At 51.0% G+C, this 22,051-nt stretch overlaps 1 protein-coding gene across 1 annotated transcript in view; it reads left to right on the top strand.

Annotated features, from left to right (window-relative positions):
- Positions 1-22,051, top strand: part of LOC106587358 (genetic suppressor element 1) — a 389,317-nt gene that overhangs the window by 334,227 nt on the left and 33,039 nt on the right. Inside the window, exon 4 of the mRNA XM_045708804.1 lies at positions 4,581-4,789. Coding sequence (XP_045564760.1) covers positions 4,581-4,789 — 209 coding nt within the window. The remainder of the gene's footprint in view (positions 1-4,580; positions 4,790-22,051) is intronic.

The following is a 22,051-nucleotide window of genomic DNA, read 5'->3' as shown; positions in this document are numbered from 1 at the left end:
AATGGGTTCTATAACTGATTCAAGTATTTTTAGCCAGATCCTAGTTGGTATGTCAAATTTAATGTTCCTTTTGAAGGCCCTTCTTGCCTTGTGTCTCAGATCGTTCACAGCTTTGTGGAAGTTACCTGTGGTCGAGGTATGTATAGTTTTTTGTGTGCTGTAAGGCAACGGTGTCTAGATGCAATTTGTATTTGTGGTCCTGGCAACTGAACCTTATTTGCAACACCATTATTTTTGTTTTACTGAGATTTACTGTCAGGGCTGAGGTCTGACAGAATCTGTGCAGAACCCTCCTCCTCCTCTCTCTCTCTCTCTCTCTCTCTCTCTCTCTCTCTCTCTCTCTCTCTCTCTCTCATTGTACTGCTGCCATGGTAGAAAGCTGTGGCGTGCCCCATAGACAGGGCTGTGACCCAGTTTGACTGTCTTGGGCAGATGCTTCAGTCAAGCTGTGAGGAGAAGAGAGGGCACACAGAGGAGGAGGAGGAGGAGGAGTAGGAGGTTACCAGAGAGAGAGACAGAGAAACATAACGTGAGAGAGGTTGAGTGGAAGAGAGAGAAAGAGCGAGAGAGAGAGGGAGAGAGAGAAAGAGAGAGAGAAGGAAAAGAGGGAGAAAGAGAGAGAAGGAAGGAAGGAAGGAAGGAAGGAAGGAAGGAAGGAAGGAAGGAAGGAAGGAAGGAAGGAAGGAAGGAAGGAAGGAAGGAAGGAAGGAAGGAAGGAAGGAAGAGAAAAAGAGGAGTGTGTAATAGTTGGAATGATCATATGAGATGAGAGCTGCAGAGAGAGACACATGTGACCAGACCATTACCTTGCTCTGCAGGGTTTCCCCGGAGGGGCTGCAAATGTGCCACAGCTCATTGGGCCAGCTCTTACTCCCTGCTGTGTGTGTGTGTATGTCTGTCCTAGTGGTGTGTCAGGGCCGTGTGACTCTCACAGGGTTGCTCGTCCTGATCACTGTCACTATCTAATGGCCGCCTGGGGCCATCCATCTGGGCCTGTGTGTACGCTAGGCTAGGATATGCTAACCCAGAACGGTGTGTCTGAGGCCACTGCTTCCCCTTTACTGCGCTACGCTTTGAAATGATAGACTAGGATACGCTAACCCAGAACTGTGTGTCAGAGCCCACTGCCTTCCCTCTACCACGCTACACTTGGATATGCTAAGCCAGTATACGCTAACCCAGAATTGTGTGTCAGAGCCCACTGTCTCCTCTCTACTACGCTAGGCAAGGATACGCTAACACAGGCTCTAGACTACAGCTAATATTAGCCTCTCTTGCAATGCATACTATATAGCTGCTACTGTGTTATTTTAGCCTTGCATTGCAGCTATGCTACGTTAGCTCAGAGTAGAGGTCTTCACGGGTCCAAAAAGTTTGACCCGTTCTGAAATGGACCTAGGGCTTTCCCACCAGGATCCAATATGCTTAAATAAATGTTTTAAATACAGACCCATTCCGAACAGACCCGAGGACTACTAGACCCGTTCTGTATAGACCTGGTCAGATCCATTTTTTAAGCTACTTTATTAACCGGAGCTGATAAAGAGCGAGATGAGGGATAGAGGTCGAGGTGCTGCTCTAGCAGGTGGGGGAGGGGGCCGTACTGTAAGCGAGTGAGCAGGGAGGGAGAGACGAGAGACAGCAACCAATCAAGCCGACTCACGCTATAGTAGACTATCAGCTGCCATAGCTAGGTTGTTTATCATCAAATATGATTACGTAGGACCTGTCTTGACTGCATCAAACCAGGAGAAGCTAGTTAAGCTAGCTAATGTTAGCTAGCAAGGCTAATTGAAGCTGCAGTGCATGACCTTCCTCATCCCACAGTTACAAACAACAACAACTCCATTCAGAAATTAAGTAACAGCCTACCTGTTGGCTCCTGGTTGTTGTAGCCTATCCTTCTCCTTTAACTTTTAATTCTGTCATTTTAATTCCATCTTCCATTGATTAGATATCTCCTAACCTTTGCCACACACTGAGGCTCTATGGCTGTAGCCTATTGCCACTTTGATGACTTATGATTGGCCAACAACAAGCTACACGCGCCACACTCCCCTCTCATGAAAAGCAAGAGCAGCATAAATGACATACAGTGGGGGAAAAAAGTATTTGATCCCCTGACGATTTTGTACGTTTGCCCTCTGATAAAGAAAGGATCAGCCTATAATTTTAATGGTAGGTTTATTTAAACAGTGAGAGACAGAATAACAACAAAAATATCCAGAAAAACGCATGTCAAAAATGTTATAATTTGATTTGCATTTTAAGTATTTGACCCCCTCTCAATCAGAAAGATTTCTGGCTCCCAGGTGTCTTTTATACAGGTAACAAGTTGAGATTAGGAGCACACTCTTAAAGGGAGTGCTCCTAACCGCAGCTTGTTACCTGTAAAAAAAGACACCTGTCCACAGAAGCAATCAATCAATCAGATTCCAAACTCTCCACCATGGCCAAGACCAAAGAGCTCTCCAAGGATGTCAGGGACAAGATTGTAGACCTACACAAGGCTGGAATGGGCTACAAGACCATCGCCAAGCAGCTTGGTGAGAAGGTGACAACATTTGGTGCAATTATTCGCAAATGGAAGAAACCCAAAAGAACTGTCAATATCCCTCGGCCTGGGGCTTCATGCAAGATCTCACCTCGTGGGGTTGCAATGATCATGAGAACGGTGAGGAATCAGCCCAGAACTACATGGGGGGATCTTGTCAATGATCTCAAGGCAGCTGGGACCATAGTCACCAAGAAAACAATTGGTAACACACTACACCATGAAGGACTGAAATCCTGCAGCGCCCGCAAGGTCCCCCTGCTCAGGAATACATATACATGCCCGTCTGAAGTTTGCCAATGAACATCTGAATGATTCAGAGGACAACTGGGTGAAAGTGTTGTGGTCAGATGAGACCAAAATGGAGCTCTTTGGCATCGACTCAACTCGCCGTGTTTGGAGGAGGGGGAATGCTGCCTATGACCCCAAGAACACCATCTCCACCGTCAAATATGGAGGTGGAAACATTATGCTTTGGGGGTGTTTTTCTGCTAAGGGGACAGGACAACTTCACCGCGTCAAAGGGACGATGGGCGGGGCCATGTACCGTCTAATCTTGGGTGAGAACCTCCTTCCCTCAGCCAGGGCATTGAAAATGGGTCGTGGATGGGTATTCCAGCATGACAATGACCCAAAACACACGGCCAAGGCAACAAAGGAGTGGCTCAAGAGAAGCACATTAAGGTCCTGGAGTGGCCTAGCCAGTCTCCAGACCTTAATCCCATAGAAAATCTGTGGAGGGAGCTGAAGGTTCGAGTTGCCAAACATCAGCCTCGAAACCTTAATGACTTGGAGAAGATCTGCAAAGAGGAGTGGGACAAAATCCCTCCTGAGATGTGTGCAAACCTGGTGGCCAACTACAAGAAACGTCTGACCTCTGTGATTGCCAACAAGGGTTTTGCCACCAAGTACTAAGTCATGTTTTGCAGATGGGTCAAATACTTATTTCCCCCATTAAAATGCAAATCATTTTATAACATTTTTGACATGCGTTTTTCTGGATTTTTTTGTTGTTATTCTGTATCTCACTGTTCAAATAAACCTACCATTAAAATTATAGACTGATCATTTCTTTGTCAGTGGGCAAACGTACAAAATCAGCAGGGGATCAAATACTTTTTTCCACCACTGTATAACCGAGACCTGTTACAATCGTTTCAGTTCAAATGAAATCAAATGTATTTATAAAGCCCTTTTTACATCAGCAGATGTCACAAAGTGCTTATACAGAACCCATTCTAAAACCCCAAAGAGCAAGCAATGCAGGTGTAGAAGCACAGTGGCTAGGGAAAACTCTCTAGAAAGGCAGGAATCTAGGAAGAAACCTGGAGAGGAACCAGGGGTGGCCAGTTCTCTTCTGGCTGTGGCGGGGGGTGATTACAAGAGCACATGGCCATTAAGGCCAGATCATTCTTCAAGATGTTCAAACGTTCATAGATGACCAGCAGGGTCAAATAGTAATCACAGTGGTTGTAGAGAGTGCAACAGGTCAGCACCCCAGGAATAAATGTCAGTTTGCGGTATGGAGGGAGAGGGGGAAAGAGATCCTACCCAGACCTGTGACGTTATTTAGAATTCTGGATTCAGACCCACTCGGGTTCCGGATTGGGTCTCGGGTATTCGGGTACAGGTGGGTCCGTGAAGACCTCTAGCTCAGAGACTACACAACCTTTCAGTAGATTCGCTAGCTGAGAACAGCTACTGTGTGGTTCAGCTCTGTCTAGTAGCATGTCAAGTAACAAGGCTGTATAGTAATAATGACTGTGTTATTCAGCTCTGTCTAGTAACATGTCAAGTAACAAGGCTGTATAGTAATAATGACTGTGTTATTCAGCTCTGTCTAGTAACATGTCAAGTAACAAGGCTGTATAGTAATAATGACTGTGTTATTCAGCTCTGTCTAGTAGCATGTCAAGTAACAAGGCTGTATAGTAATAATGACTGTGTTATTCAGCTCTGTCTAGTAACATGTCAAGTAACAAGGCTGTATAGTAATAATGTCATGTCCTCTCTTCTCTCCCCATAGCTGGCTCGTCCATCAGTAGTGAGTCTTCTCCGGTCTCGTCCCCAGCCACCAACCACAGTTCTCCGGTGAGCACACCCAAGAGAGGCCCTCTGGGCCCAGGGCCTGTCCTGGTGCCACCTGGGGGCCACAGTGTGCCAAGCACCCCGCCCGTCGTCACCATTGCCCCCACCAAGACCAGCAATGGCCTCTGGAGGAGCGAGGCACGCCAGGTGAGACTAGACACACTCAGAGACAGACAAACACACTCAGAGACAGACAAACACACTCAGAGACAGACAAACACACACAGAGACAGACAAACACACACAGAGACAGACAAACACACACAGAGACAGACAAACACACACAGAGACAGACAAACACACACAGAGACAGACAAACACACTCAGAGACAGACAAACACACTCAGAGACAGACAAACACACTCAGAGACAGACAAACACACACAGAGACAGACAAACACACACAGAGACAGACAAACACACACAGAGACAGACAAACACACTCAGAGACAGACAAACACACTCAGAGACAGACAAACACACACAGAGACAGACAAACACACACAGAGACAGACAAACACACTCAGAGACAGACAAACACACACAGAGACAGACAAACACACTCAGAGACAGACAAACACACTCAGAGGCAGACAAACACACTCAGAGACAGACAAACACACACAGAGACAGACAAACACTCAGAGACAGACAAACACACTCAGAGACAGACAAACACACTCAGAGACAGACAAACACACTCAGAGACAGACAAACACACACAGAGACAGACAAACACACACAGAGGCAGACAAACACACTCAGAGACAGACAAACACACTCAGAGACAGACAAACACACTCAGAGACAGACAAACACACTCAGAGACAGACAAACACACTCAGAGACAGACAAACACACTCAGAGACAGACAAACACACACAGAGACAGACAAACACACACAGAGACAGACAAACACACTCAGAGACAGACAAACACACACAGAGACAGACAAACACACTCAGAGACAGACAAACACACTCAGAGACAGACAAACACACTCAGAGACAGACAAACACACTCAGAGACAGACAAACACACTCAGAGACAGACAAACACACACAGAGACAGACAAACACACACAGAGACAGACAAACACACTCAGAGACAGACAAACACACACAGAGACAGACAAACACACACAGAGACAGACAAACACACTCAGAGACAGACAAACACACTCAGAGACAGACAAACACACTCAGAGACAGACAAACACACTCAGAGACAGACAAACACACTCAGAGACAGACAAACACACTCAGAGACAGACAAACACACTCAGAGACAGACAAACACACTCAGAGACAGACAAACACACACAGAGACAGACAAACACACTGTATGTACTTGCTCTGTCTGTATCCCCTCCTCTCTCTGTCATCTTTTCACATCTTGTTGCCTGTTGCGTCTTTTGTGTTTTCAACCACTCTATATTTTCATCCATCTTTCAGCCCAGTCAAAGCAATGTTTCAATCTCTGTCCCTGGAGAGAGATCTAGTACAAAGAGGCTGCCTGCACACACACACACACACACACACACACACACACACACACACACACACACACACACACACACACACACACACACACACACACACACAGGCTCTCGAGGGATTAGGGGATTTCTAGGCTGGCCTGTAACCCATGGCGTGGCAGAATGTATGTGACATATGTACATGTGACATAGCTGGCGGCTCTGCGAATGCCTCCTCCCCCCTCCTCTCACCCGTCTCCCCCCTCTCCGCACCCTCCTCCGCCCTCTTCTCACCCTCCTCTCTCTGTGTGTTAAACAATGCCAGCTGCCACCAGGCCACCGAGGTGACAGTCTTAACGGCAGCCAACATCTGTGCCCCCTTGTTCTAACCCCCATTCCCAGCCCAGTCCAAGCCTTGTTCTAACCCCCAGTCCCAGCCCAGTTTAAGCCTTGTTCTAACCCCCAGTCCCAGCCCATTGCAAGCCTTGTTCTAACCCCCAGTCCCAGCCCAGTGCAAGCCTTGTTCTAACCCCCAGTCCCAGCCCAGTCCAAGCCTTGTTCTAACCCCCAGTCCCAGCCCAGTGCAAGCCTTGTTCTAACCCCCAGTCCCAGCCCAGTCCATTCCTTGTTGTAACCCCCAGTCCCAGCCCAATTTAAGCCTTGTTCTAACCCCCAGTCCCAGCCCAGTGAAAGCCTTGTTCTAACCCCCAGTCCCAGCCCAGTCCAAGCCTTGTTGTAACCCCCAGTCCCTGCCCAGTCCAAGCCTTGTTCTAAACTCCAGTCCCAGCCCAGTCCAAGCCTTGTTCTAACCCCCAGTCCCTGCCCCTTCTAAGCCTTGTTATAAACTCCAGTCCCAGCCCAGTCCATGCCTTGTTCTAACCCCCAGTCCCTGCCCAGTCCAAGCCTTGTTCTAAACTCCAGTCCCTGCCCAGTCCAAGCCTTGTTCTAACCCCCAGTCCCTGCCCAGTCCAAGCCTTGTTCTAAACTCCAGTCCCAGCCCAGTCCAAGCCTTGTTCTAACCCCCTGTCCCTGCCCAGTCCAAGCCTTGTTCTAAACTCCAGTCCCAGCCCAGTCCAAGCCTTGCCTCCCACCCCTCCAACCCCTCAGGGCCTCAGCAGTCAAGTGTGTCCCCTGCCCATCTGCCCCCCTTCCCCTCGCGCTGACTGACCCAGTGTGTGTGCGTGTGCATGTGTGTGTGTGTAGCTGCTAGCTTTGATAAGGAGTGGATTATGGATTATGGCTTTCCTCTAAACCCTCTTATCGCAGCTCTGGGGCTAATGGTGGAGGGCAGAGGAGCAGCACAGCACTCCTAAACACTCTCTATGCAACACTCCTCAACACTCCTAAAACACTCCTCAACACTCCTCAACACTCCTCAACACTTCTCAACACTCTTCAACACTCCTCAACACTTCTCAACACTCCTCAACACTTCTCAACACTCCTCAACACTCCTCAACACTCCCTATGCAACACTTCTCAACACTCCCTATGCAACACTCCTCAACACTCCTCAACACTTCTCAACACTCCTCAGCACTCCTCAACACTTCTCAACACTTCTCAACACTCCTCAACAGTTCCTATGCAACACTTCTCAACACTCCTCAACACTTATCAACACTCCTCAACACTCCCTATGCAACATTCCTCAACACTCTTCAACACACCCTATGCAACACTTCTCAACACTCCTCAACACTCCCTATGCAACACTCCTTAACACTCTTCACCACTTCTCAACACTCCCTATGCAACACTCTTTAACACTCCTCAACACTCCCTATGCAACACTCCTTAACACTCCTCAACACTCCCTATACAACACTCCTCAACACTCCTCAACACTTCTCAACACTCCCTATGCAACACTCCTTAACACTCCTCAATACTTCTCAACACTCCTCAACACTCCTCAGCACTCCTCAACACTCCCTATGCAACACTCCTTAACACTCCTCAACACTTCTCAACACTCCCTATACAACACTCCTTAACACTCCTCAACACTCTTCAACACTTCTCAACACTCCCTATGCAACACTCCTCTTATCGCAGCTCTGGGGCTAATGGTGGAGGGCAGAGGAGCAGCACAGCACTCCTAAACACTCTCTATGCAACACTCCTCAACACTCCTAAAACACTCCTCAACACTCCTCAACACTCCTCAACACTTCTCAACACTCCTCAACACTTCTCAACACTCCTCAACACTCCTCAACACTCCTCAACACTCTTAAACACTCCCTATGCAACACTCCTCAACACTCCTAAAACACTCCCTATGCAACACTCCTCAACACTCCTAAAACACTCCCTATGCAACACTCCTCAACACTCCTAAAACACTCCTCAACACTCCATATGCAACACTCCTCAACACTCCTCAACACTTCTCAACACTCCTCAACACTCCTCAACACTCCCTATGCAACACTTCTCAACACTCCCTATGCAACACTCCTCAACACTTCTCAACACTCCTCAGCACTCCTCAACACTTCTCAACACTTCTCAACACTCCTCAACAGTTCCTATGCAACACTTCTCAACACTCCTCAACACTTATCAACACTCCTCAACACTCCCTATGCAACACTCCTCAGCACTCCTCAACACACCCTATGCAACATTCCTCAACACTCCTCAACACTTCTCAACACTCCTCAACACACCCTATGCAACACTTCTCAACACTCCTCAACACTCCCTATGCAACACTCCTTAACACTCTTCACCACTTCTCAACACTCCCTATGCAACACTCTTTAACACTCCTCAACACTCCCTATGCAACACTCCTTAACACTCCTCAACACTCCCTATACAACACTCCTCATCACTCCTCAACACTTCTCAACACTCCCTATGCAACACTCCTTAACACTCCTCAATACTTCTCAACACTCCTCAACACTCCTCAGCACTCCTCAACACTCACTATGCAACACTCCTTAACACTCCTCAACACTTCTCAACACTCCCTATGCAACACTCCTTAACACTCCTCAACACTCTTCAATACTTCTCAACACTCCCTATGCAACACTCCTTAACACTCCTCAACACTTCTCAACACTCCTCAACACTCCTCAGCACTCCTCAACACTCCCTATGCAACACTCCTCAACACTTCTCAACACTCCCTATGCAACACTCCTTAACACTCCTCAACACTTCTCAACACTCCTCAGCACTCCTCAACACTCCCTATGCAACACTCCTCAACACTCCTCAGCACTTCTCAACACTCCCTATGCAACACTCCTTAACACTCCTCAACACTTCTCAACACTCCTCATCCTCAACACTTCTCAACACTCCTCAAAACTTCTCAACACTCCCTATGCAACACTTCTCAACACTCCTCAACAGTCCTCAACAGTCCCTTTGCAACACTTCTCAACACTCCTCAACACACCCTATGCAACATTCCTCAACACTCCTCAACACTTCTTGACACTCCCTATTCAACACTCCTCAGCACTCCTCAACACTCCCTATGCAACACTTCTCAACACTCCTCAACAGTCCTCAACAGTCCCTTTGCAACACTTCTCAACACACCCTATGCAACATTCCTCAACACTCCTCAACACTTCTTGACACTCCCTATTCAACACTCCTCAGCACTCCTCAACACTCCTCAACACTCCCTATGCAACACTTCTCAACACTCCTCAACACTCCCTATGCAACACTCCCTATGCAACACTCCTTAACACTCCTCAACACTTCTCAACACTCCCTATACAACACTCCTTAACACTCCTCAACACTTCTCCACACTCCCTATACAACACTCCTTAACACTCCTCAACACTTCTCAACACTCCCTATACAACACTCCTTAACACTCCTCACCACTTCTCAACACTCCCTATGCAACACTCCTTAACACTCCTCACCACTTCTCAACACTCCCTATGCAACACTCCTTAACACTCCTCAACACTCCTCAACACTCCGCAGCACTCCTCAACACTCCCTATGCAACACTCCTTAACATTCCTCAACACTCCATATGCAACACTCCTCAACACTCCTCAACACTTCTCAACACTCCCTATACAACACTCCTTAACACTCCTCAACACTCCTCAACACTTCTCAACACTCCCTATGCAACACTCCTTAACACTCCTCAACACTTCTCAACACTCCCTATGCAACACTCCTCAACACTTCTCAACACTCCTCAACACTCCTCAGCACTCCTCAACACTCCCTATGCAACACTCCTCAACACTCCCTATGCAACACTCCTTAACACTCCTCAACACTTCTCAACACTCCCTATGCAACACTCCTTAACACTCCTCAACACTCTTCAATGCTTCTCAACACTCCCTATGCAACACTCCTTAACACTCCTCAACACTTCTCAACACTCCTCAACACTCCTCAGCACTCCTCAACACTCCCTATGCAACACTCCTCAACACTTCTCAACACTCCCTATGCAACACTCCTTAACACTCCTCAACACTTCTCAACACTCTTCAGCACTCCTCAACACTCCCTATGCAACACTCCTCAACACTCCTCAGCACTTCTCAACACTCCCTATGCAACACTCATTAACACTCCTCAACACTTCTCAACACTCCTCATCCTCAACACTTCTCAACACTCCTCAAAACTTCTCAACACTCCCTATGCAACACTTCTCAACACTCCTCAACAGTCCTCAACAGTCCCTTTGCAACACTTCTCAACACTCCTCAACACACCCTATGCAACATTCCTCAACACTCCTCAACACTTCTTGACACTCCCTATTCAACACTCCTCAGCACTCCTCAACACTCCCTATGCAACACTTCTCAACACTCCTCAACAGTCCTCAACAGTCCCTTTGCAACACTTCTCAACACTCCTCAACACACCCTATGCAACATTCCTCAACACTCCTCAACACTTCTTGACACTCCCTATTCAACACTCCTCAGCACTCCTCAACACTCCTCAACACTCCCTATGCAACACTTCTCAACACTCCTCAACACTCCCTATGCAACACTCCCTATGCAACACTCCTTAACACTCCTCAACACTTCTCAACACTCCCTATACAACACTCCTTAACACTCCTCAACACTTCTCCACACTCCCTATACAACACTCCTTAACACTCCTCAACACTTCTCAACACTCCCTATACAACACTCCTTAACACTCCTCACCACTTCTCAACACTCCCTATGCAACACTCCTTAACACTCCTCACCACTTCTCAACACTCCCTATGCAACACTCCTTAACACTCCTCAACACTCCTCAACACTCCTCAACACTTCTCAACACTCCCTATACAACACTCCTTAACACTCCTCAACACTCCTCAACACTTCTCAACACTCCCTATGCAACACTCCTTAACACTCCTCAACACTTCTCAACACTCCCTATGCAACACTCCTCAACACTTCTCAACACTCCTCAACACTCCTCAACACTCCCTATGCAACACTCCTCAACACTCCTCAGCACTCCTCAACACTCCCTATGCAACACTCCTCAACACGCCTCAGCACTTCTCTACACTCCCTATGCAACACTCCTTAACACTTCTCAACACTCCTCAACACTTCTCAACACTCCTCAACACTTCTCAACACTTCTCAACACTCCTCAACACTCCTCAACACTCCCTATGCAACACTCCTCAACACTTCTCAACACTTCTCAACACTTCTCAACACTTCTCAACACTTCTCAACTCTCCTCAACACTCAACACTCCCTATGCAACACTCCTCAACACTTCTCAACACTCCCTATGCAACATTCCTCAACACTTCTCAACACTCCCTATGCAACACTCCTCAACACTCCTAAACACTCCTCAACACTCCCTATGCAACACTCCTTAACACTCCTCAACACTTCTCAACACTCCCTATGCAACACTCCTCAACACTCCTCAACACTTCTCAACACTCCTCAACACTCCTAAACACTCCTAAACACTCCTCAACACTCCCTATGCGACACTTCTCAACACTCCTCAGCACTCCCTATGCAACACTCCTCAACATTCCTCAACACTTCTAAACACTCCTCAACACTCCGCAGCAACACTCTCACAACACTCTACAGATGTTGAATGTCTCCCTGGAGACTGAGGAAGTGAGGAGGATGGAGAGAGAGTGAGGGGTGATGGGGTTCAGAGATAGGGGGTCAGCTCGCCCCTCTGTGTGGGAGCCTCCCAGTCAATTGTCCCCCTGCCATCTCAGCCCTATGATCTTGCCCCCTCCCATCCCGCCCATGTGCACGTTCACCTCAAGCATAGCACATTAGCCAGAGGGTTAGCCAGAGCCCCTATGGGTGGGAGGGGAGGGAGCAGTGATGTCATCCTATCACAACCCTGTCATCACCTTCCTTGCCTTAGAGGAAAGAGAGAGGGGTGAGCAGAGAGAGAGAGAAGGGGATAGTGATAGGCAGAGAGAGGCACAGACCTTCTGCTCCCACATACACTGACACACACACTGACACACACACACACACACACACACACACACACACACACACTCATATACCTTTTCTCCTTCACAGAGTCACACTCACCCTGTTTATCTTTGGGGTGAAGTGGCTCCAGCTAGCTCTTGAGATGCACTCTGTTCCAGTGTGTGTGTGTGTGTGTGTGTGTGTGTGTGTGTGTGTGTGTGTGTGTGTGTGTGTGTGTGTGTGTGTGTGTGTGTGTGTGTGTGTGTGTGTGTGTGTGCGCGCGCAGGGTCATGCTGGGAGAGAGAAGGTTGTGTTGGGGGGTTTCTGGGGCCTCTGACAGCTCGAAGCCACCCAGCTGAAGGAGGGGGTGAGCGGTAGTCTAGTGGGTGAGGGTGAGAGGGGTGAGACAGAGGGGGCTAGCATCAGAGTGTCTCCCCTGTTTACTCTATGCCGCTCCAGCGAACGCATGAAACCCTGCCGTCACACAGACCCACAATGGGCAGGGTCAAGCACACACTCTCGCTCTCTCTCTCTCTCTCTCTCTCTCTCTCTCTCTCTCACTCACTCACTCACTCACTCACACTTTCTCTCTCTCAAAAAACGTCCCTCAGTATTGCAGACAAAGGAAGCTCTGTCCGGCCCTCTGTTTTTATCCCTAATCACCAGTGAGGGAGGGGGGGATGGGGGAGACCCACTCAAGCCAACATTTTAGTAAGATTTGAACATCCCTAACACCCAAAGCTTTGCCCCTGCCCTGCCCTCCCCACTCCTCTTCCCCTTCTCCCCGTATTCTCTCTTAGTGCTGTCTATTCAATTAGTTCCTAGTCCGGGCTGTGCTGTGCTGTGAACTGACCTCAGGCCCCCAGCTTGCATACGTCTGCAGAAATGAGGGCCGAGGTTAGAGACACACAGAGAGAGACAGGGCTAGAACCACTCAGACACTAGCAGGGCCTGGGTTAGAGGGCTAGGTTAGAGACCGGGGTTGAGGGCTAGGTTAGAGGTCTGGGTTAGAGGCCTGGGTTAGAGGCCTGGGTTAGAGGGCTAGGTTAGAGGCCTGGGTTAGAGGCCTGGGTTAGAGGGCTAGGTTAGAGGCCTGGGTTAGAGGGCTAGGTTAGAGGCCTGGGTTAGAGACCTGGGTTAGAGGGCTAGGTTAGAGGCCTGGGTTAGAGGGCTGGGTTAGAGGCCTGGGTTAGAGGGCTGGGTTAGAGGCCTGGGTTAGAGGGCTGGGTTAGAGGGCTAGGTTAGAGGCCTGGGTTAGAGGGCTGGGTTAGAGGCCTGGGTTAGAGGGCTGGGTTAGAGGCCTGGGTTAGAGGGCTGGGTTAGAGGCATGGGTTAGAGGCCTGGGTTAGAGGGCTGGGTTAGAGGCCTGGGTTAGAGGCAGGGTTAGAGGCCTGGGTTAGAGGGCTGGGTTAGAGACATGGGTTAGAGGCCTGGGTTAGAGGGCTGGGTTAGAGGCCTGGGTTAGAGGCAGGGTTAGAGGCAGGGTTACTAGGACTTGGGGCCTGGAGACCATGCAGGGTTAAAGCCAGACACACTCACACAGAGTCTGGGTAGAGCTGCTAAGAGAGTGAGAGAGGGAGAGAGAGAAACACAAATAGACCCCACAGAGCCCCAGGACAGCAGGTGAGGACAGGGTGAGAGGGGAGGCGAGGGGAGGGTGAGAGGGGAGGCGAGGCGAGGGTGAGAGTGGAGGCGAGGGGAGGGTGAGAGGGGAGGCGAGGGGAGGGGAGGGTGAGAGGGGAGGGGAGAGAGGGTGAGAGGGGAGGGTGAGAGGGGAGGGTGAGAGGGGAGGGGAGAGAGGGTGAGAGGGGAGGGGAGGGTGAGAGGGGAGGGTGTGAGGGGAGGCGAGGGGAGGGTGAAAGGGGAGGGGAGGGAGGGTGAGAGGGGAGGGTGAGAGACGAGGGGAGGGGTGGGGTGGGTGAGAGGCGAGGGAGGGGAGGGGAGGGTGAGAGGGGAGGGTGAGAGGCGAGGGGAGGGGAGGGTGAGAGGTGAGAGGCGAGGGGAGGGTGAGAGGGGAGGGGAGGGTGAGAGGGGAGGCGAGGGGAGGGGAGGGAGGGTGAGAGGGGAGGCGAGGGGAGGGTGAGAGGGGAGGCGAGGGGAGGGGAGGGAGGGTGAGAGGGGAGGCGAGGGGAGGGTGAGAGGGGAGGCGAGTGGAGACGAGGGTGAGATGGGGAGGGGAGGGAGGGTGAGAGGGGAGGGGAGAGGAGGGTGAGAGGGGAGGGTGGGAGGGTGAGAGGGGAGGGGAGGGTGAGATGGGAGGGGAGGGAGGGTGAGAGGGGAGGGGAGGGTGAGAGGGGAGGGGAGGGGAGGGTGAGAGGGGAGGATGAGAGGCGAGGGGAGGGGAGGGTGAGAGGCAAGGGGAGGGGAGGGTGAGAGGGGAGGGGAGGGAGGGTGAGAGGTGAGGGGAGGGGAGGGTGAGAGGCGAGGGGAGGGTGAGAGGCGAGGGGAGGGTGAGATGGGAGGGGAGGGAGGGTGAGAGGGGAGGGGAGGGTGAGAGGGGAGGGGAGGGGAGGGTGAGAGGGGAGGATGAGAGGCGAGGGGAGGGGAGGGTGAGAGGCAAGGGGAGGGGAGGGTGAGAGGGGAGGGGAGGGGAGGGTGAGAGGTGAGGGGAGGGGAGGGTGAGAGGCGAGGGGAGGGTGAGAGGCGAGGGGAGGGTGAGAGGCGAGGGAGGGTGAGAGGGGAGGGGAGGGTGAGAGGCGAGGGGAGGGTGAGAGGCGAGGGGAGGGGAGGGTGAGAGGCGAGGGGAGGGGAGGGTGAGAGGCGAGGGGAGGGGAGGGTGAGAGGCGAGGGGAGGGGAGGGTGAGAGGCGAGGGGAGGGTGAGAGGCGAGGGGAGGGGAGGGTGAGAGGGGAGGGGAGGGGAGGGGAGGGTGAGAGGCGAGGCGAGGGGAGGGGAGAAGGTGCTGCGTTGGTATTTTGCTTCAATGACTGCAGGAGTCTGTTCCCGCTGCTGCCTGTAATTGCTTTTTAATTGGCAATTTAGATTCATGGCTCCATCAGAAAGGCGTAAATGAGCGCCCTCCCATACGCAGGGTCTCCCACCCCTCACCAGGGGGCTGCCAGGGCCCAGGCTTACACGGAGGGGGCAGCCTGGATGTGAGGGTGTGTGCCTGTGTATGTGTGTGTGTGTGTGTGTGTGTGTGTGTGTGTGTGTGTGTGTGTGTGTGTGTGTGTGTGTGTGTGTGTGTGTGTGTGTGTGTGTGTGTGTGTGTGTGTGTGTGTTCCACTGTGTGTGTGGCTAAATCAAAGTATCCGTATCAGATAGTTTTTGTTGCACAGTGTGAGTCTGAGAAATAAGGGGCACATTTTTGGGGTGAAGCCTCCAGCAGGGCTAAAGGTCAGGGAAAGATGGTGTGGGGGGGGGGGTTTCATCCTGTCAGCCCAGCACACAAACAGCAAGAGCAGAGTCCTCCATCATCATTAGAGAGGCCCCTTAGTGACACACATACACACAGCCCAGTAGCAGCAGGCGCCATGCAGTGAGTCTTTTGTCTCTCAGCCTGTGTTTGTCAGACAGTAATCTCTATTCATCTCTGTTCTGCCTCCTGTCTGCCAGTAAAGTCATCCCAACAGCTCATCAATAGTCTGTGTGTTGTACTGGCTCATTGCTTCTGTTCTAGTGTAGGATGGTTTAGCAGGCTCTGATATCTGGTGTTGTCTCTCAGAGAGAGAGAGAGAGAGAGAGAGAGAGAGAGAGAGAGAGAGAGAAAGAAATGAGGGGAGGCGGAGGTCGACAGAGAGAGAGGAGTAGAGAGAGGTCTGTGCCTCAGAGGGGGTCAGTGCTCTGTGCTCTAACCCTGCTCCTGTGGACTCCTGTGGACTCCTGTGGACTCCTGTGGACTCCTGTGGACTCCTGTGGACTCTGCAGCCTGGTTTTTGGGGAGGTGTGGGGGGGGTAAATGTTCTGCTCTACTGAGAGCAGAACACTCAGACAAAAGACACAGGATGCACAGTCAACCACCCTCTCAACACACACACACACACACACACACACACACACACACACACACAGGTTGTAGACAGGCGTTACGGGAACCTCTTTTATTTTTGATTTGTTTTGGCCCAAGATGCATCTGCTAGCCTCTGAGACTCAACTGAGTCTGTGCGTGTGTGTGGGTGCATTCGTGAGTGTGTATGTGTGTGTGTAAACAACCTGAGGAAGAGAGAGCACCCAGTCAATGGCAGTAGTGTAACTTGGCCACCAGAGGGCATGTTATATTCTATTTCATATATTTTTTCTTTCTTTATTTTAGATACAGTATAACAGCCATTGTACTATAATGTAGAGGAATCATATACACTGCTGTTACTGCTTATTATCTATCCTGTTGCCTAGTAACTTTACCCCTACCTATATGTATGTATGTACCTGAATTACCCCGTACCCCTGCACATTGACTGGCACTGATACCCTGTGTGTATATAACCAAGTTATCATTACTCATTGTGGATTTATTCCTTGTGTTGGTATCTTTCTATTTTTTTATACATTTTTCTCTGCGCTGTTGGAAAGGGCCCGTAAGGAAGCGTTTCACTGTTAGTTTACACCTGTTGTTTACGAAGCACGTGACAAATAAAATGTGATTTGATTCATTAGAAAATGATTTGGTTTTAATCTGTCTTTGAAATTGGTCATCATTTTCATTTTAGGAACAGAACTGATTGTGATTACTGTATGTAACTTTGAATCAAAAAATCATTTTGAAAAGACACATTTTAAAATACAATTTTCAGCATGGCTGCCTGTTATCAACACTAGTCAGGCTCATATTAAAACAATGAAAATACATTCTTCCCAACACTCTGTGGGGTCATGTGTCACGTCCTGGCCAGTATAAGGTTAATTGTTTTTGTAGTTTGGTCAGGACGTGGCAGAGGGTATTTGTTTTATGTGGTTCGGGGTGGTGTGTTTGTGTAAAGGGTGTTTGATTTAGTATTTCCGGGTTTTTGGTTGATGGTCTATGTGTTTGTATTCTATGGTTAGTCTGGTGTGTGTGTTTCTATGTTTGGTTAATTGGGGTTGGGACTCTCAGTTGAAGGCAGGTGTTGTCTATCTGCCTTTGATTGAGAGTCCCATATATTAGGGTGTGTTTGTGTGTGTGATTTGGGGGTGATTGTTCTGTGTTGAGCTTTGCTTTGCCAGACTGTTTGTTAGTTGTTCGTTTTTTCGTTTTTGTTATTTTGTATGTTCATTTTTGAAGATAATTAAAAATCAAGATGAGCATTCACGCACCTGCTGCGTTTTGGTCCTCCATTTCTACCAACGACAACCGTGACAGAATCACCCACCACCAAAGGACCAAGCAGCAGAGGAAGGAGCAGACGGAGTTCGAGTTGGACTGGCGGGAGAAGTGGACTTGGGAGGAAGTTCTGGACGGGGCCGGACCCTGGCATCAGGCTGGGGATTATCGCCGCCCGCAGTGGGAAATTGAGGCAGCCAAGGCAGAGAGGCGGTGGTACGAGGCCAGAGTGGACGCGCTGAAGGAGATGCACGAGAGGCACCCCCAAGAAAATTTTGGGGGGGTGCACACGGGTAGTTTGGCTAGGTGAAGGAAGAGCCGGAAGCCAGCTACCCGTGGTTATATGGAGGAGCGTATGGGGTGGAGAGCGCTATGTTTCGCTGAGGAGCGCACTATCTCACCCATACGCACGCACAGTCCGGTGCGCGTTATTCCAGCCCCTCGCAGGTGCCGTGCTAGAGCGGGCATCCAGCCTGGTAGGAGGATGCCTGCGCAGCGCATCTGGTCGCCGGTACGCCTCCGAGGACCAGGCTACCCAACTCCCGCTCTACGCACGGCTACCATCAGGCCCCTGCACAGCCCAGTCTGCCCTGTACGAGCACCCCGCTCGTACAGGGCTACTAGTTCCATCCAGCCAAGGCGGGTTGTGCAGGAGGTAAGATCTAGACCGGCTGTGCGCCTCCATAGCCCTGGGTTTCCAGCTCCTGTCTCTCGTGCGGACCCGGAAGTGCGTCCACCCAGTCCGACTCGTCCTGTTCCCACTCCCCGCACTAGCCTGGAGGTGCGTGTTCATAAGCTGGTATATCCGGTACCAGCACCACGCACCAGGACTATAGTGCGTCAGCCCGCCAGTTAACAGTCTTCATCAGAGCTGCCCGCCAGTCAACAGTCGTCAGAGCTGCCCGCCAGTCAACAGTCGTCAGAGCTGCCCGCCAGTCAACAGTCGTCAGAGCTGCCCGCCAGTCAACAGTCGCCAGAGCTGCCCGCCAGTCAACAGTCGCCAGAGCTGCCCGCCAGTCAACAGTCGCCAGAGAGGTCAGACTGCGCTGAACTGCGGAGTGGCCAGACTGCGCTGAACTGCCGGAGTGGCCAGACTGCGCTGAACTGCCGGAGTGGCCAGACTGCGCTGAACTGCCGGAGTGGCCAGACTGCCCTGAACTGCCGGAGTGGCCAGACTGCCCTAAACTGCCGGAGTGGCCAGACTGCCCTGAACTGCCGGAGTGGCCAGACTGCCCTGAACTGCCCGAGTGGCCAGACTGCCCAGACTGTCCCGAGTGGCCAGACTGCCCAGACTGTCCCGAGTGGCCAGACTGCCCAGACTGTCCCGAGTTGCCAGACTGCCCAGACTGTCCCGAGTTGCCAGACTGCCCAGACTGTCCCGAGTTGCCAGACTGCCCAGACTGTCCCGAGTTGCCAGACTGCCCAGACTGTCACGAGTTGCCCAACTGCCCCGACTGCCCCCCGGCGAGGCCAGACTGCCCCGACTGCCCCCGGCGATGCCAGAGTGGCCCGACTGCCCCTCGGCGATGCCAGAGTGGCCCGACAGCCTGGAACGGCCGGAACCAGAGCCACCTCCAGAAATAGGTGGGTTGGGGAGGGGGGGTGTAGCACAGTGCCGTCGTTGACGGCAGCCACCCTCCCTTCCCTCCCTTTAGAAAAGGGGAATTTTTTTTGGTGTTGCTTGGGGTTAATTTTTTGTTAAGGTGCTTCTGGGGTAGCACCTTTAAGGGGGGTACTGTCACGTCCTGGCCAGTATAAGGTTAATTGTTTTTGTAGTTTGGTCAGGACGTGGCAGAGGGTATTTGTTTTATGTGGTTCGGGGTGGTGTGTTTGTGTAAAGGGTGTTTGATTTAGTATTTCCGGGTTTTTGGTTGATGGTCTATGTGTTTGTATTCTATGGTTGGTCTAGTGTGTGTGTTTCTATGTTTGGTTAATTGGGGTTGGGACTCTCAGTTGAAGGCAGGTGTTGTCTATCTGCCTTTGATTGAGAGTCCCATATATTAGGGTGTGTTTGTGTGTGTGATTTGGGGGTGATTGTTCTGTGTTGAGCTTTGCTTTGCCAGACTGTTTGTTAGTTGTTCGTTTTTTCGGTTTTGTTATGTTGTATGTTCATTTTTGAAGATAATTAAAAATCAAGATGAGCATTCACGTACCTGCTGCGTTTTGGTCCTCCATTTCTACCAACGACAACCGTGACATCATGATTGAATCAAGATGCATCAGAACAGCTGGATGAGAGGCAGAGAAAAGACACAAATCCTCTTTTCCTGGTGGCTCTCTAACAGATGTTGTTTAAAAATAGACGCTGCCATTTCACGGTGGTGGCTAGCGAGGAGGCAGACAGGCAGGCAGCCACACCAACGTAGCGTAGCCGCTCCTTGATTTACAGGGATATTAGGGGCTAGGCGTGGCTAGCTCTGTTCATTCTGTGCTAATACGTAATATGGCGCTCAGTGTGAGAGGGGGAGAGATGGGCTCTGTGTGGTGTGTGCGTGTGTGTGCGTGTATGTGTGGGTGCGTGTGTGTGCGTGTGTGTGTCTGCGTGTGTGTGTGTGCATGTGTGCGTGCGTGCATGCGTGCGGGTGTGTGCGTGTGTGTGTGTGTGTGTGGGTGTGTCAGCAAGCGAGGGCGAGATGGGCTAGATGTCAGCAACCCTTCCACAAATAACAGCAGAGTGCCTGCTAATAGGCAGGTCTGTACTGTCTCCAGACAGCCACCGTTTACCCTCCATGGATAGAGATGAAGGAAGAGAGGGAGGGAGGAGGAGGCAGAGAGAGGGTTGAAGAAGGAGGATGGAGGGGGATGGAGGGGGAGGGGGATGGAGGCGTCATGCGTTTCCCTGGCCTCTCTGATTTTGAGTTCTTTTGACATATCTGAACCACTTTTCCAGTTGGCTGCTCATCGGGGAGGGAGAGCCCACCTCCCTGACGCTAACACAGCCATTAGGGCAGGAGGGGGGACTGGGGAAACGGGGCTTGGTGTGGGGGTTTGGGGCGAGGGACAGGGGCCACTCTGCCTGGCTGCTCAGTGAAGCATGTTAAACAACAAGGAAGGACAAACATTAGAGGCATTTAATATGAAATGTTAGTCTGTCAGTGTCACCCCAGGTCATTGGCTGGGAGAGGGGGTCGGGGTAATGGTTCGAAGGGGTGAGCATAATGGGAGAGGGGGTCGGGGTAATGGTTCGAAGGGGTGAGCATAATGGGAGAAGGGGTCGGGGTAATGGTTCGAAGGGGTGAGCATAATGGGACAGGGAGTCGGGGTAATGGTTCGTAGGGGTGAGCATAATGGGACAGGGGTAGGGGTAATGGTTCGAAGGGGTGAGCATAATGGGACAGGGGTAGGGGTAATGGTTCGAAGGGGTGAGCATAATGGGACAGGGGGTAGGGGTAATGGTTCGAAGGGGTGAGCATAATGGGACAGGGGTAGGGGTAATGGTTCGAAGGGGTGAGCATAATGGGAAAGGGGGTAGGGGTAATGGTTCAAAGGGGTGAGCATAATGGGACAGCGGGTCGGGGTGATGGTTCGAAGGGGTGAGCATAATGGGACAGGGGGTAGGGGTAATGGTTTGAAGGGGTGAGCATAATGGGACAGGATGTAGGGGTAATGGTTCGAAGGGGTGAGCATAATGGGACAGGAAGTAGGGGTAATGGTTCGAAGGGGTGAGCATAATGGGACAGGAAGTAGGGGTAATGGTTCGAAGGGGTGAGCATAATGGGACGGGGTAGGGGTAATGGTTCGAAGGGGTGAGCATAATGGGACAGGGGGTCGGGGTAATGGTTCGAAGGGGTGTGCATAATGGTACAGAGGGTCGGGGTAATGGTTCGAAGGGGTGAGCATAATGGGACGGGGGGTTGGGGTAATGGTTCGAAGGGGTGAGCATAATGGGAGAGGGGAGAGGGGTAATGGTTCGAAGGGGTGAGCATAATGGGACGGGGTAGGGGTAATGGTTCGAAGGGGTGAGCATAATGGGTCGGGGTAGGGGTAATGGTTCGAAGGGGTGAGCATAATGGTACAGGGGGTCAGGGTAATGGTTCGAAGGGGTGAGCATAATGGTACAGGGGTCAGGGTAATGGTTCGAAGGGGTGAGCATAATGGGACGGGGTAAAGTTAATGGTTTGACGGGGTGAGCATAATGGGACAGGGGGTCGGGGTAATGGTTCGAAGGGGTGAGCATAATGGTACAGGGGGTCGGGGTAATGGTTCGAAGGGGTGAGCATAATGGGACAGGGGGTCAGGGTAATG

The sequence above is a fragment of the Salmo salar genome, chromosome ssa26 (assembly GCF_905237065.1).
Source record: "Salmo salar chromosome ssa26, Ssal_v3.1, whole genome shotgun sequence".
NCBI classification, from domain to species: domain Eukaryota; kingdom Metazoa; phylum Chordata; class Actinopteri; order Salmoniformes; family Salmonidae; genus Salmo; species Salmo salar.
This window is presented reverse-complemented; position numbering and strand designations above follow the sequence as displayed.